The sequence below is a fragment of the Ceratotherium simum genome, chromosome 5 (assembly GCF_057802395.1).
Source record: "Ceratotherium simum simum isolate JZ-2026a chromosome 5, ASM5780239v1, whole genome shotgun sequence".
NCBI classification, from domain to species: Eukaryota; Metazoa; Chordata; class Mammalia; order Perissodactyla; family Rhinocerotidae; genus Ceratotherium; species Ceratotherium simum.
The window spans coordinates 82150603-82164034 of record NC_141904.1 but is presented as its reverse complement, the minus strand read 5'-3'; the positions used below and the strand labels follow the sequence as shown (position 1 = coordinate 82164034).

The 13432-nt window shown below is 49.7% G+C and overlaps 2 protein-coding genes and 1 non-coding gene across 4 annotated transcripts in view; all 3 read right to left on the bottom strand.

Annotated features, from left to right (window-relative positions):
• Positions 1 to 370: 370 nt before the first annotated feature.
• On the bottom strand, positions 371 to 6088 carry LOC147917115 (large ribosomal subunit protein eL32-like). Its single transcript, XM_087431395.1, has 4 exons — positions 5969 to 6088; positions 4588 to 4688; positions 3786 to 3967; positions 371 to 595 (listed from the first exon to the last, which is right to left on the bottom strand). Exons 2-4 carry the CDS (start codon positions 4681 to 4683, stop codon positions 478 to 480), a joined length of 396 nt encoding a protein of 131 aa, XP_087287521.1. The 5' UTR covers positions 4684 to 4688; positions 5969 to 6088; the 3' UTR covers positions 371 to 477.
• LOC147917116 (small nucleolar RNA SNORA7) lies at positions 4759 to 4898 on the bottom strand. Its single transcript, XR_015552410.1, has one exon. It is a non-coding gene; the product is annotated as a small nucleolar RNA SNORA7 (small nucleolar RNA).
• Positions 6089 to 7639: 1551 nt separating the features above from the next.
• Positions 7640 to 13432, bottom strand: part of LOC101392062 (EF-hand calcium-binding domain-containing protein 12-like) — a 58683-nt gene continuing 52890 nt past the window's right edge. The window contains exons 12-13 of one of the 2 annotated variants that reach the window (XM_087431390.1): positions 12101 to 12314; positions 7640 to 7671 (exon numbers count right to left, since the gene is read on the bottom strand). In XM_087431390.1, the coding sequence (XP_087287516.1) occupies positions 7664 to 7671; positions 12101 to 12314 (222 nt within the window). In that variant the 3' untranslated portion in view covers positions 7640 to 7663. Of the gene's footprint in view, positions 7672 to 8687; positions 9016 to 12100; positions 12315 to 13432 lie in introns of those variants that run through there. The other variant, XM_087431389.1, reaches the window with a different exon arrangement.

Here is a 13432-nt window from a genome sequence, read left to right as displayed (position 1 = left end):
GGTGCTATTCTGGCACCAAATAAGCATTTAAGGGAGTAAGAAAAAATTCATCTGGATCCTTTCATGCACATGTTCTCAATCTTCACAAGAACCGCAGAGGGTAACTGTGACCCAGCTTTACAAACTGAGGCTAAGAGTGACTACTTGCTCCGAGCTGCAAGGTCCTTTAATCAAAGGTCTCAGAAACTACCTTGGTCTGAGGGCCAAGTCTCCCCCACTCTTCCCCAGCCCCAACTGGAGCCAACCAAGGCTGGTCTGGACACCTGAGGTCTGTGCCCTGTGAAGGACCGAGTATCCTTTACCAACTCCTTCCAAATGGAAGATTCCACAGAGCATCAACAGGCAAAAGAACAGTCCCTGTGACAAGCTGTCAAAGTAAGAAACTGAACAGTAAAACAAAGGGGGGAATGCCAGATGGCAGTTTTATGGTTTTATTAACACAAATACAATGTGCCTGTGAGCTGTCCATTCCTTTTCTTAGCTGCGCGGCCTGGCATTGGGATTGGTGACTCTGATGGCCAGCTGGGCTGCTCTTTCCACAATGGCTTTGCGGTTCTTGGAGGAGACGTTGTGAGCAATCTCAGCACAGTAAGATCTGGAAGAGAATCGGTGAGGGGGTAAGGGGCAAGCCAGGCTGGGAATACACAACACTGGGAGCATAATGGCTTTGGTCCCTTCACCTCCAGAGCCACAGTACTGAGCAAAGAGGGTGCTGGTAAATGGCTGCTGAGCGAGCCCTGCCCCCCCCAACTCAGCACTCCCCTAATTCCATGGTACTAGCAGTAAGACTCTCGAGGTGTTCCCTGGTAGTGACAAAAAGCACTCTCATTGTCCTCCTCATCTAATCCTCGTAGCAGCCTTGTAATCCAGGTATTGCCTCCATTTTACAGACAAGGAAACCAAGGCCCACAAAGGTGGAAGTGAATTCCCAAGTCACACATTAAGTAAGAGACAGGGTCAGGAGAGCTCAGCCCAGCTCCAGGTTCAAAGGTTCTCCCGCCCTCAGTCCTTCAGGCCAATTTGCCCAGCTCAGGGCAGTCTCAGGAGCTTGGACTTGCCCATGAAAAGTTTTGGAACTCTCTGCAACGTAGTCAAGAGCCGAACCCAAGCATTTGATTGAGCCAAGGGCTCCCTGGCTCAGACCATAAACATTTTACTTGTTTGACTGCTGCGACAAAGTTCAAGTTGAGAAGTAACATTGCCTAAAGTTACCCAGCGAGTGACAACACCTAACATGTCATGAGTACCCGTGTGCCAGATACTGTTCTAACTCATGCATTACTCACAGCTACACGTGCCCCAGTTTGATAACAAAGTGGCCTAATGAGCACATTTCAGGAAGCAGAATTTACGAAGCCACCAACAGTGGATTAAGAAAAGACACTCTACCCCTGGAAGAATTTCAGCAAAGAGAAGACTGTAAGGAGTGATTAAATGAGGCAGTGGGCATATACACAGTTCTTTTCAAGAGCTCTCTGGGAAAACATCTTAACAGCGAGACAAGCAAATCCAGACAAAGAATTTTCTTGTTGTACATGAAGTCCATTCAAGCTCAAAGTAGCTATATTTTAAAATTTTCCCAAAATCTTTGTTTTCAAGATTTAAGTGGTATTACACTTTTCAAAAACTCCTCAGGTCCTTGTCCATAGGTGTATTTAATAATCACGATCACACTGCACATACCATTTTAAATACTTAATACTTAAATACATATCATTTTAAATACCCTGTTGGGCATTTTCCATACATGACAATTATTATTATTATTTTTTTTTTTGTGAGGAAGATCAGCCCTGAGCTAACATCCGTTGCCAATCCTCCTCTTTTGGCTGAGGAAGATCTGCCCTGAGCTAACATCCGTGCCCATCTTCCTCTACTTTATATGGGACGCCGCTGCAGCATGACTTGACAAGCAGTGCGTCAGAGTGCGCCCAGGACCCGAACCTGCAAACCCTGGGCCGCCGAAGCGGAGCATGCGCACTTAATCGCTTGTGCCACCGGGCTGGCCCGAACAATTATTTTTATTTTTATTTTTTTGTGAGGAAGATCAGCCCTGTGCTAACATCTGCCAATCCTCCTTTTTTTCTGCTGAGGAAGACTGGCCCTGGGCTAACATCCGTGCCTCATCTTCCTCCACTTTATATGGGACGCTGCCACAGCATGGCTTGCCAAGCAGTGCGTGGGTGCGCCAGGATCCAAACCAGCGAACCCGGGCCACCGCAGCGAACAGCGCACTGAACCGCTTGCACCACCGGGCCGGCCTCTCCCAACAATTATTTTTAATGAATGCATAACACTCCACTCAGTGCTTGTACTCCCACCATTCACCAATATTTTCAATTGTTCAGTTACTGCTACAATGATCAGCTTATAAAGTTCCCCTGCTTTTCAATCATTTAAGGATAAATGCCACAAAATGGAACTTGTGGATTAAAGATCATAGATTCAGAGTATTTCTATGGCTCTTGGCAGATACAAACTGCCAAGCTGCTGCTACTAAAAAAGAGTATCTTTATGGCAACCAGCAACATCTGCACCGTAATCATCTTGCTACACGACAGGCATTAAATTGCATCTTTCTGTCATAATTCTCTATCAACCTGCTTCTTGCTGTTTGGGCAACCACCATTAATCTCTATGCTACTCTTTTCTAAAGCAAATTTCCAGCATTTCAACACCTGGTTAAACTTCCAACCTAGAAACTCAACCAAGAGTGAGAATAGGGCCAGCCCTGTGGCTTAGCGGTTAAGTGCGTGCGCTCCGCTGCTGGCGGCCCGGGTTCGGATCCCAGGCGTGCACCGACGCACCGCTTCTCCGGCCATGCTGAGGCCGCGTCCCACGTACAGCAACTAGAAGGATGTGCAGCTATGACATACAACTATCTACTGGGGCTTTGGGGGAAAAATAAATAAATAAAATTATAAGAGTGAGAATAATGGTTTCGCTCATTTTTATTACTTGTGTCTACAATCACTATAGATAAAAGGTCTCTGTAAACATGCACACACTCAGATGTTACCAGTAAGTCACCCTCTCTCCACATCCTTTCTGATTTAGGACAATCCAGGTTTTTAGCTTCTGTTTCACAGGAAGGGAAGAAAATAAACTGTCCTCTGCTGAACCAAAAAATACCATTCCCTCCAATCTAGAGTCAAGGTGTCTAAATCTCTTCCCTTGAGAAATCTTTTCTCATCCTACTGCTCCACTTTTGGCGTAAGCAGACCGAAAAAGTCTCACACACACAGCTCACCAAGTGTCTAACTTTCTCAAAACACTTGCAATAACAGTGAACACTCTTGCATCTCTACAACTTTGTGTAGGCCGTCCTCTCTGCCTGCAAACAAAGTCCTCCTCTCCTCCGCCTCAGATCACACTGAGCCCTACATCAGGCAGCAACTCGTCTATTCAATCTGCAGCATTCTGAAGACACCTGTGGCTCCAGCATGGAGTGCCCCTTAGCTCTGGGGCGATGTTTGTTCTCCCCGCTGCCTCCCGCATAAATAAAGCAAGCTCTCGAAATGACTGCCAGCACGACACTGCTGTGTTCGTAGCGTTAAGCAAAGTCCTTCTCTTTCCAGGTCTTGGATGTCTACGCTTCTCAGGACAAGTTGTCTGGCTCCGCCCCCTCCAGCAAAAGAAGCATTTTCAAGTGCCCAACAAGCATTCTCGAAGCTCAGACAATATGCAACTCCTCTAAGTGCATTCTAAAAGGTCTAGAACCCCTGCCAAAACTGCTCACAGAGATGTAGACTTCTGACACCTGAACCCAGTGGGACCCAACTCACTTGTTGCACATCAGCAGCACTTCAAGCTCCTTGATGTTGTGGACTAGGAACTTCCGGAAGCCACTGGGCAGCATGTGCTTTGTTTTCTTGTTGCTCCCATAACCAATGTTGGGCATCAAGATCTGGCCCTTGAATCTTCTGCGCACCCTATTGTCAATGCCTCTGGGTTTCCGCCAGTTACGCTGAAAGAAAACACAGGAGGGTCAGGGTCTGCGTGGACTGCCAACTCTTCCCTTTGGAGGAAAAACGGGACCAAATGAAAATGAAACATGGCAAACAATAGCTGTCCTTGGGTAACAGAGTTTCACTACTTCTTTATATTTTTTTGGTGGAAAAAGATGAGGCTCCTACATCTGACCACCAGGAATATAGACCCCCATCCACTCCTCCTAAGCAAAGGAAAAGCAGACTACATACCAATGCGACGTGAGGGGACTGTGTATACAGTGAGATGAAGAGCGTGGGCTTTGACACTGCACTCAAGACCTAAGTCTGCTCATCTATGAAATAAGGATTATCTACCTCTCATACTGTCACAAGGCCACCTGAAATATGATACAAGTGCAAGCCTCTCAACACCTCAAAACAGCCAAGTGTCCCTGGTCATTTGAGTTTACACATCAAAAGACAGAGTGGCAGGAATGCACACTCAGGGAGACCCGGGTTTCTACCCAGTGCTCTTCCAGCACCAGCCCGGTTCATCTGCCAGCAGTCATCTTCCCACTAGACGTCACAAACCCAACAGCCTATTGAAGAACCCCTTCTTCACCCCAACACACACTTCCATCCCAGGGCCATATACCTTAATTTTGACATATCGGTCTGACTGGTGCCGAATGAACTTCTTGGTCCTCTTTTTGACGATCTTGGGCTTCACGAGGGGTCTGAGGGCAGCCATGACGCCTTCAAGAAAGAGGCAGAGACTGTGTCCAATTAGAGCCCTGGAAGGAGGCCTTCTTGCTCAGGGCTTGAACATTGTTTCGGAGTGTCTTCCAGTCACCAGCTACTGAGACAGCTGGGAATGGAATGAGTCCCTCTGCCAGGCTTGCTTTCCCTCCCGTCTCCGAAGCTGGCAGAGTACTAGCCACTCTCCAGATGCGATCCTGGGAGGTGAGGGGTCACCTCACCCACTCAAAGCCAAGAAGGAGCCAAGAGCTGACCTAAAGCGTTCTCAGCTACACAGGGGCAACAGATACCACTCCACAAAGTGTCCCACCCCCTAGATGGTCCCATTTCCTTTTAGTTATGCAGGCCTTGGGGAATTTACGTGAACCCGAGTCCAGTTTCTCACCTGTAAAATGAGATATTGCACACTGAATGCTTGCAGTGCCCAGACCAAGAGGGTCAGTAAATAGAAACCTATTGTTCCCCCAGGGTGCTGCTGCTCTGCAGTATGCTCAGACGCTATACAAAACCAGGATGTGCTTCTAAAACGCCTCTAGGTCTGAACATACTGTTCTACCTGGAGCTCATCTGAGTATCAACGTAACAGTGACCTTCCTCAAGGTGGCCTTCCCAGCTACCCTATTTTCTTCTGCTGTAGCCACTTTTTGTTCTCTTCTCAGCGATGAATTTCTTTGTTCGGCACACAGTAGGTACTCAATGAACATGTGTTCAATTAGGGAATGACTCCCTCCGCGCCCCGCGCCATGATTTCCTCGAAAACAAGGACGCGGTTTCATATTCCCAGAAGTGCTGACCCGCTACCAGAATTTCTGTGAATGGAACGAGCCGCCTCGCAGCTCGTATTTTCTTTTTTTTTTTTCGGCGATCCCGCCGCAGCAGCAGCCCCAGGCCCCGACACTGGAGCGAGGGCGCGTGGGGCAGCGGAAGCAGAAGGACACACGTGGGCAGACAGCACCAAGCGCGGTGATGGATCCGAGGACCGAGTCCAGGGCCGTCAGGACGGAACCCCCGGGCGCTCCGCGGCCTCCTTAGTCCGGCCCCAACAGGCGCCCCGCGCCCCCAGGGCCGGGACTAGCGGCCTCCCCAGGAGGGCAAGCGCCCGGCAAGCGAACTTCAGCCACTCGCCGGCCGCCTCGCTCTGCTCCTGCTCGCGCTCCAGCCAGCCGACAAGGACGGTGCCCACCGAGGCGACCGCTGAAGGACAGGCCTGCCCACCAGGGGGCGATGGGACCCGACACGGACCAAACAGACGGGGACGAGGAACCGTCAGGACTCACCGAGCGCAGACCGCGGCCGCCCGGGGGCCAGCGCGAGGAAGAGAGGGCGAGGCGGCGCGCGAGGGCTGACGGGACTCAGCCCTCAGGTCCTGGCAGGGAACAGCGAGCGCTTCCAGATCTCCGTCCTCCAAAGAAAATCAAGACACGTCAGAGAAGTAACAGTGAAAAAGTCGAGCGCTGCCTGTGTCTTCCTAGGGTGTAGTATCCGGGAGTAGTACTGAACGTTTTTCATACCTGCCGTTGGGACTGCGTAGAAAATTTGGAATTCTTTCTGAGCTTCTAGGACCTGATGGCGGGCATCCGCTTCCGCCAGGAGTCGGTACCGCTCCGCCGGAGAATAATCCAATTTTCAGGTTATTTCCCCCGCGTTTCTTCTGCTTCAAAGTGCGCCTCTTAGTGGCCAAAAGGGAGCAAAACAAAGACTTCCCAATGATTCCCTCACGTGAATTTAAACAGCAATCAAAGTATAACAGCTGTCATCCAATGGGGTTTACTATCCTTCCCACAATTCTGAGGTGGTTCTATTATTTTCCCTATTTTACATATGTAGAGAGTGAAGTTTGGAGATTTGACTCCAGAAATCCACACTTCTAACCATTAAGCTAAACTGCCTAGTTTTTCATTGTTGTTCTTGGTTTGTTTCGCTTTTGTTTTTAAGATTGTGAAAATCGAATTTCAGGAGAAAAAAATGCCCCTTGATTCCACAACTCGAACGTAATACAGGTGTCATCAGTGATCTTGACCAAGTAGTTCCAGGGGCCAGCTGGAGACAGAAGCTCAACGGATTGTGTTGCTGACTGAATGAGAAGTGAGAAGGGAAGGAAGCGAGTGTGGACAACTCCTTCATGAGATTTGACTGTGAAGGGAAGGGGAGTTGGAGGAGACCAGAGAGGTGAGGCTAAAAGTGAAGTGAAATGGCCCGTCCGAGGTCACACAGCTGGCAAGACTAAAACCCCGCTGTGTCCGTGACTGTAGCACACCTCACGGATCCTGCTTATCCTTCGGCCTGTGGGAAGTCAGATGGGAAGCGGATCCTGGAAGCACTGTGCTAACAGCAGTCCACGTGATGCGTGTTATGAAGGAAAAGCTCTTGAGGGTCAGGTGGGTGGATCAAGTGGCGGGCTCATGAACCAGAGAACATGCTTCCAATCGTGAGCGACCCTAGAGATTTGGAAGTAGTGATGCAAATGGCTCAGCCTTTGGGGTGAAAGGACATGCTGTCAACTTCTTTCACAGAGGAAAGCACAGGGGTACCCACACTGCCTACTGCTTCCCCCTGGGGGAGAGACCCCAGGATGAAAGGCTGGAGGTACCATGCAGGCATCCTTGTCAACATCACAGGAGATGTGCCTGCTCTATTCCCCCAGGCTCAGGACCCCAGCTTTCCAAACACCCTTCTGGCCACAGCTCCTGAGCAAGAAATCACATCAGGTGGATCACAGGTGACATGAAAAAAACTCCAACTTGGTTTATTTCAAAAGGGCAGAAGTCAGCAAAGAGGAACCTTTAAAAACTGCACATCCATAGTTCTTGTTCCTAATGGGCCGGGAGTGGTTGGGGTGGTAGGCGGCCGAGCAGGCGTGGGGCTAGTCTGGTCCACAGTCACAGGCGGCAGGTAGAGCTGCAGCTTGTCCAGGAGGTGACCCGGCCAGAAGTAATTGGGGAGGTTCACTGCCGACCACTGGGCTTTCGCCTTCAGCTTCCTGGAAAAGAAGAAGACAGGGAAGGTCATCATGGCAGACAGGCCAGGTCAGGGCTCCTTCTCCAGTGGAGCAAACCAACTGTGACCAGAGTGCAGGCACAGAACTGTGCTAAGCACTTCGGTATCTCAGTCTTCACTACAATTCCTTGTGGTAGGTTCTGTTGTCCCTTCTACCTTACCAATGAGGACCCGGAGGCTTAGAGAGGCTAAGTCATTTCTCCAAGGTCACACAGTCCACAAGTGGCCAAGTGCAGGCTTGACTTCCAATCTGCTGCCTCTAAACACCAAACTCTTAAGTGTACACCATGTGTTCTCTGGAGGCATTTTAATGTGGGGTTCGGAGTACAGCCTCTGGAGCTGGCAGAGCTGGGGTCAAATCCCTGCTCCACCACTTAATAGGTGTGTGACTTTGAGCAAGATATTTAACTTTTCTGTACCTCAGTTTCCTGTCTTGTAAAATAGGTATGCTAAAAGTAACTTCATAGGGGTGTTGAGAGGATGTACATGAGTTAACACACGAAAACACCCAGAGCGGGGTCTGCCTGACACTCTAACTGTTGTTTTAAGCCTCTCAGCTCCTGGGCACTGAGTCCCAGATGCTGTGCTAGGAGCACCGTGCAAGCTGCAGAGTCCCAGGCATCTCCCTCCCACCCTCCCCTCTTCCAGAGTCAGGTGATCGCAACAAGCCTGATGAATTGCTCAAACCCCTTAAAGTACATTCTCTTTATTATTGTCGGCGTTTTCCTAGTGGAGAAGAAAGGGAGGCATCTTGTCAGGAGAGGCGAAGTCCAGGTTAACGGGGCCTCAGGGAGTAGCCCGGGTGCCACCACTGACCTCTGCAGGGCCCGACACCCAGCCCATGATCTGTGAAGGGGCCTCCCCTGTTTCTCTAAGGAGACCCTCTTTTTAATCTTTTCCAGAGAGCTTGAGATCGTGTCAGAATTGGTCAGGAGGGTAGCTGTGGGGGAGCTGAAGTGAGGAGGCTGCAGCCTGAGACATGCGCCAGGGAGACACTGGGGACTGGCCAGTCCATGATGACCAGTTGGGTTGGACATGCAGGGTTAGGACACAGACACTGGCACAACGTGACACCCCATGTCTGTCAGCGTCCCAGCCCCTTCAGCCAAGGGGACAGCAGCGGGGCAGGAGCAAATGGCAGGGGAAGAAGGGGGTTTGACACTCAGCTTGTCAGTCGTCTTAGCCGCAGGCTCACTGCGGCCCTGGGGCCTGCGCAGGCCCAGATTCGGGCCGAAGCTCTTCAAGTCCGAGTAGTAGCCTCCAGGCTGGCGGATCTGGCACACCGGGTCCTTCTGGAAAAGGATCTTGTCTCCCGGGTACAGCAGGGCTGTGAGCAGCCAGAGAAATGTGGCCCATCAGCCCAAGACCCCTCTCCTCCCTGAACTTTTGGGGCAGAGGGGGACTTCTTTAAAAATAAATTCACATTTTTGTTTGATTTTTTCTTACATACGTTTTTCAAAACTTTCTATTTTTCAATGATTGCAGATTCACAGGAAGTTGCAAAAATAGTGCAGAGGGTCCCTTAGATCCTATCTCCAGCTTCCCCCAGTTGTGACACAGCATGTAACTATAGTGTGATATCAGGAAACGGGGGTGGTACAATGCTGCTGAGTGGCCTACAGATGAGGGAGCTTCTTTCTAACCAGGTCAGCAAAGGCCCGAGGCAGGGAGCAGGCCCACCCTGCACCACCAGCCTGCGGGGCGTCCTGGTCAGGAGTCCCGGAAGGAGGAGGGGAGATGCACCAAGACTTCACCAGGTTAACTGAGACCTAGCTGATGGCAGTTTCCTCCTTGTCTAGAATCAGTCGCACAGATATCTGCGGGAGACCTTTCTAAGAACTGAGAACATAAAGAACACTGGGCCAGGTCTCCATCTTCCTGCAACTATTGAGCAGTGCTTATCCTAAGATGGTAACACACAAATAGCTCACGTTCTAGAAAAAGTGATGGAAGGTTACACTCCAGGTTATTAATGTTGGTTATTTGTGGTGAGGGCAGGGATTGGGCAGATGAGAAGAAAGGAGAGGAAGGGAGATGTGCAACATCAACATTTTAAAAAGGTATTTTTAATTTACCTTTTATTTACCTGCATTACCTTTTAAAAGGTAACTTTTAAAAATGATTTTTAAAACTACATTTTAAAATATATATACATGATTTTTAAAAATGATTTACATAAATAATTTTGTGTAAATGGAAAAGAAAAAGGTTTGTGAAAGAAAGGTCACTAAAATATTAATGGCGGTCAACTCAGGCTGGGGGGATTTTTATTTTTGTTTTTTTAAAAAATTAAGTGTCCAAGTATTATCTATAAAATAAGGGAGAGAAAAACAATAAAGCTATATTCACTGGGAAGAGGAGAATTGCCATGATGATCTAGAATTCTGGCCCATGAGCCTGAGGCCTCAAGTCAGAGCCCACCAACCTCGAGTCTAGAACACAGACCTGGGAGTCCTGATGTTTGCGCTTCTTTGCCCCCAACAGATCACGCGTGTGTCATAAGGACAGCCAATGGATAGTGGCCAGGAGAGTGGTGGACTAGAGTCTTTTCCATCTAGACCAATCAGAAGCAAAAGGAAGCCCGCCCATGGATGCTGCTCCTGTGTGCCCATGAATGTGAGATCCTGCAGAAGGTGAGGCTCACCCATGTACTGACCCAGAAGCTAGGAAAAACCAGTGGTGGAGAGAATCAGTAGGGGCTTGATAGTCTGGTGGGGACAGACAAAGGGGGCACATCCAGAGGAAAGACCTAACCCACAGGAGCAGTGTGGGGTGCCTGGCAAGCCTGCCTGCATTTTAGAGGACATAGCTGCAGCTCCACCATTAGCCAAGACCAGGGGATGGAAACAATCAGGGAAAGAGGAAAAAAGGATGATGTGGTGAAAAGTCAGTGTCCAGAGCTGCAGGATCTCCTGCTGTGGCTGCCCTCCCAGCCCAGGTGAGCAGCAAGCGGCCACCAAGTGAGGGGTGTGCAGCAGGTGCGAGAGACAATGACCATTTAGATTGGTTGGCCTGTGTTCCTGAAGGCCCTTGGCCACATCTCCCTGTATAGACCTGTTATGGCTGAATTGTTTCCCCCCAAATTCATATGTTGAAGCCGTAACTCCAGGAACCTCAGATTTTGTATTTGGAGGTAGGGCCTTTCAAGAGGTGATTAACCTAAAATGAGGCTGTTAGGGTGGGCCCTAAGCCAGTCTGATTGGTGTCCTTATAAGAGGAAATTTGCAGACACAGAGAGACATCAGATACACTGGTGTCTATACTGAAAAGATCACGTGAAGAGGCAGCCACTTGCATGCCAAGGAGAGAGGCCACTGAGGAAACCAATCCTGCCGGCACCTTGATCTTGGACTTCTAGCCTTCAGAACTGTGAGAATATAAATGTCTGTGGTTTAAGCCACCCAGCCGGTGGTACTTTGTTCCAGCAGCCCTAGCAGACTAATACAAGACCCAAGGCCCTATACATTTAGCACTTGTTCCCCTCCCTCTTGGGAAGAAGATGGAAATAATTAATTGTGACTGTTAACTCTTATTCTCAGGGAAGTCACACCACTCTCTGTGTGCCCCTCTCTCAGAAAACCACCTTTCCCAGTATGACCACAGTTCCTCCTTGCAAAGTTCCTATGGGAAAACGTCTTCCCTCAAGTGCAGTTGCTCCTTCATGTTTTTAAAGCACAGTGAGGGACCTGCCCATTAAATTTATAAATTCATAAATCTGGGATGCCAGCATTGCTGCATGGTCATCAGGAGCTGGGCACTCCCCCACCCCCATCTCTCAGAAGCACATACTCTACCCAGAGATGTGAAAGGTTCAGATCTGCTTGGATATGTGAAGACACAATTCTTCCCCTAAGCAGAGGGCGGAACCAGTGTGGAAATCTCAGGGTTGAGTCCTGCTGTCTGAGCGGAGAGCAAAGGGCCTCAGCAGAAAGTGTCTCCTGGAGCATTCCTACCTCAGGATTGCAGAAGAATCAAGAAACTGGCCTGGCCTAGGGAGGTGGTTTTGGAAATGCCCAACACAGCCTAGCAGTATCACTTCTACCAAATCTCCCTCTTTGAAACTGGCATTGTTCTTTTATGCTCAACCTCAGGGTTCCCTCACCCAAAACTCCTGTCCTGGGAGCTTCCTGCTCTAAAATGCCAGCTCACCAAGCTCAGCTGGGGAACCCGGACCCCCAGGCCTGTGGAGCCTGTGGACCTCTGAGATCTAGAAATCTCATCTATCAGCAAAACAGGCTGGGCTGTTCCTCCCCTCCTCCCCCTCCTTCTTCCCAGTGTCTCCACCACAGGCCACAGCAGCCTGGCTGCGTGCATGTTGGCTGGGGAAGGACAAGCCTCAGGTGGACACCACCCTCGCCCTGGCTCTGGGCCCTCTTGGCATCCTCCTGAGGGCCAGCCACCAAGGCCCTTACCTTTCATGAGGGTGTCCTCTGTCACCGGGAGGCCATAGTACCCACAGAGCTCCTGGCACTTCAGGTAGACGAGAAGGTCGTTCATGCGGGACTTGTTGATGAGCTCGTTCATCTCTCCCTGGATGGTGGACGGGAGGCAGTGGTCGTCAATGCGCTTATTCCCACTGCACACCAGGCGGCACTGCCCCGTGTACTCGATGGAGGGGATCCTGAGCTGTAAAGAGAAGAGAGGTTGCCACACACTTCTCTTCGCTTTATCTCTCTCCTCCTGGCTGGAAGGCAGATGTTGAGCCTTATCTGCCTCTCCCCATGCAGCCCCCAGAATGGGCAATGGCAAAGAATACACGGTGGGACCGAAGTTCAGGTTCTGCAGTCAGTGACTCGGGAGAAAAATCACACATGGTCAAGGTTACCCCTGAAGAGCACCTGAATGGTCAACGCACGCAGTTCTGTGTGCAGAGCCCTGTACGTGGACGTGCACACGTGACTGTATAATGTATCCGGTACAGTACAGTACAGATGCGCTAGAGGCATCCTATTGAAACATTACATTCACGTGTTTGGCTGCGTGGGAATTTAAATTAAGTGCAGCCACCTGTGACTTTCAGGTGGAAGCTACTGTTAAGGATGACAGAGCAAGGCAGAAGAGGGCTGAGGAGTGTGTAGCCACTTGTGGCCTTCTTCTTTTTTGAGGAAGATCAGCCCTGAGCTAACATCCATGCTAATCCTCCTCTTTTTGCTGAGGAAGACTGGCTCTGAGCTAACATCTATTGCCAATCCTCCTCCTTTTTGTTTTTCCCCCAAAGCCCCAGCAGATAGTTGCACGTCATAGTTGCACATCCTTCTAGTTGGTGTATGTGGGGCCAGCGGCCTCAACACGGCCAGAGAAGCAGTGCGTCGGTGCACTCCGGGATCCAAACCGGGTGCGCCAGTAGCAGGCGAGCACTTAACCGCTAAGCCACAGGGCCAGCCCAGTGGCCTTCTTATTTATTGATTTATTTACAAGGAAAGAAAAATCTATCTTTTTCAAGCTTCTAACACCAGAATCCACAAAGTACAGCTCATAGGCCAAATCTGGCCCACCACTTGTTTTTTATAAATAAAGTTTTATTGGAACACAACCACACTCATTTGTTTAGGTGTCGTCTGTGGCTGCTCTGTGGTGCAGAGTCAAGTAGTTGCAACAGAGACAACACGGCCTGAAACACCTAAAACATTTACTATCTGGCCCTTTCCAGGGAAGGTTTCCGATCCCTGCTCTAACATTTTGGGTTTTCCTGTCATGCAATTGAATCAGATCTTAGTTGATATAGCACTTACCAATACTGAACA

Bases quoted from the DNA above. Each gene is read 5' to 3' on its own strand.
- LOC147917115 (XM_087431395.1), bottom strand. From the start codon at position 4,683: ATGGCTGCCCTCAGACCCCTCGTGAAGCCCAAGATCGTCAAAAAGAGG. The intron at 3,968-4,587 runs GTATATGGCCCT...GTTTTCTTTCAG, and splicing joins ACCGATATGTCAAAATTAAG to CGTAACTGGCGGAAACCCAG. The intron at 596-3,785 runs GTGAGTTGGGTC...ATTCTCTTCCAG, and splicing joins GTGCTGCTGATGTGCAACAA to ATCTTACTGTGCTGAGATTG.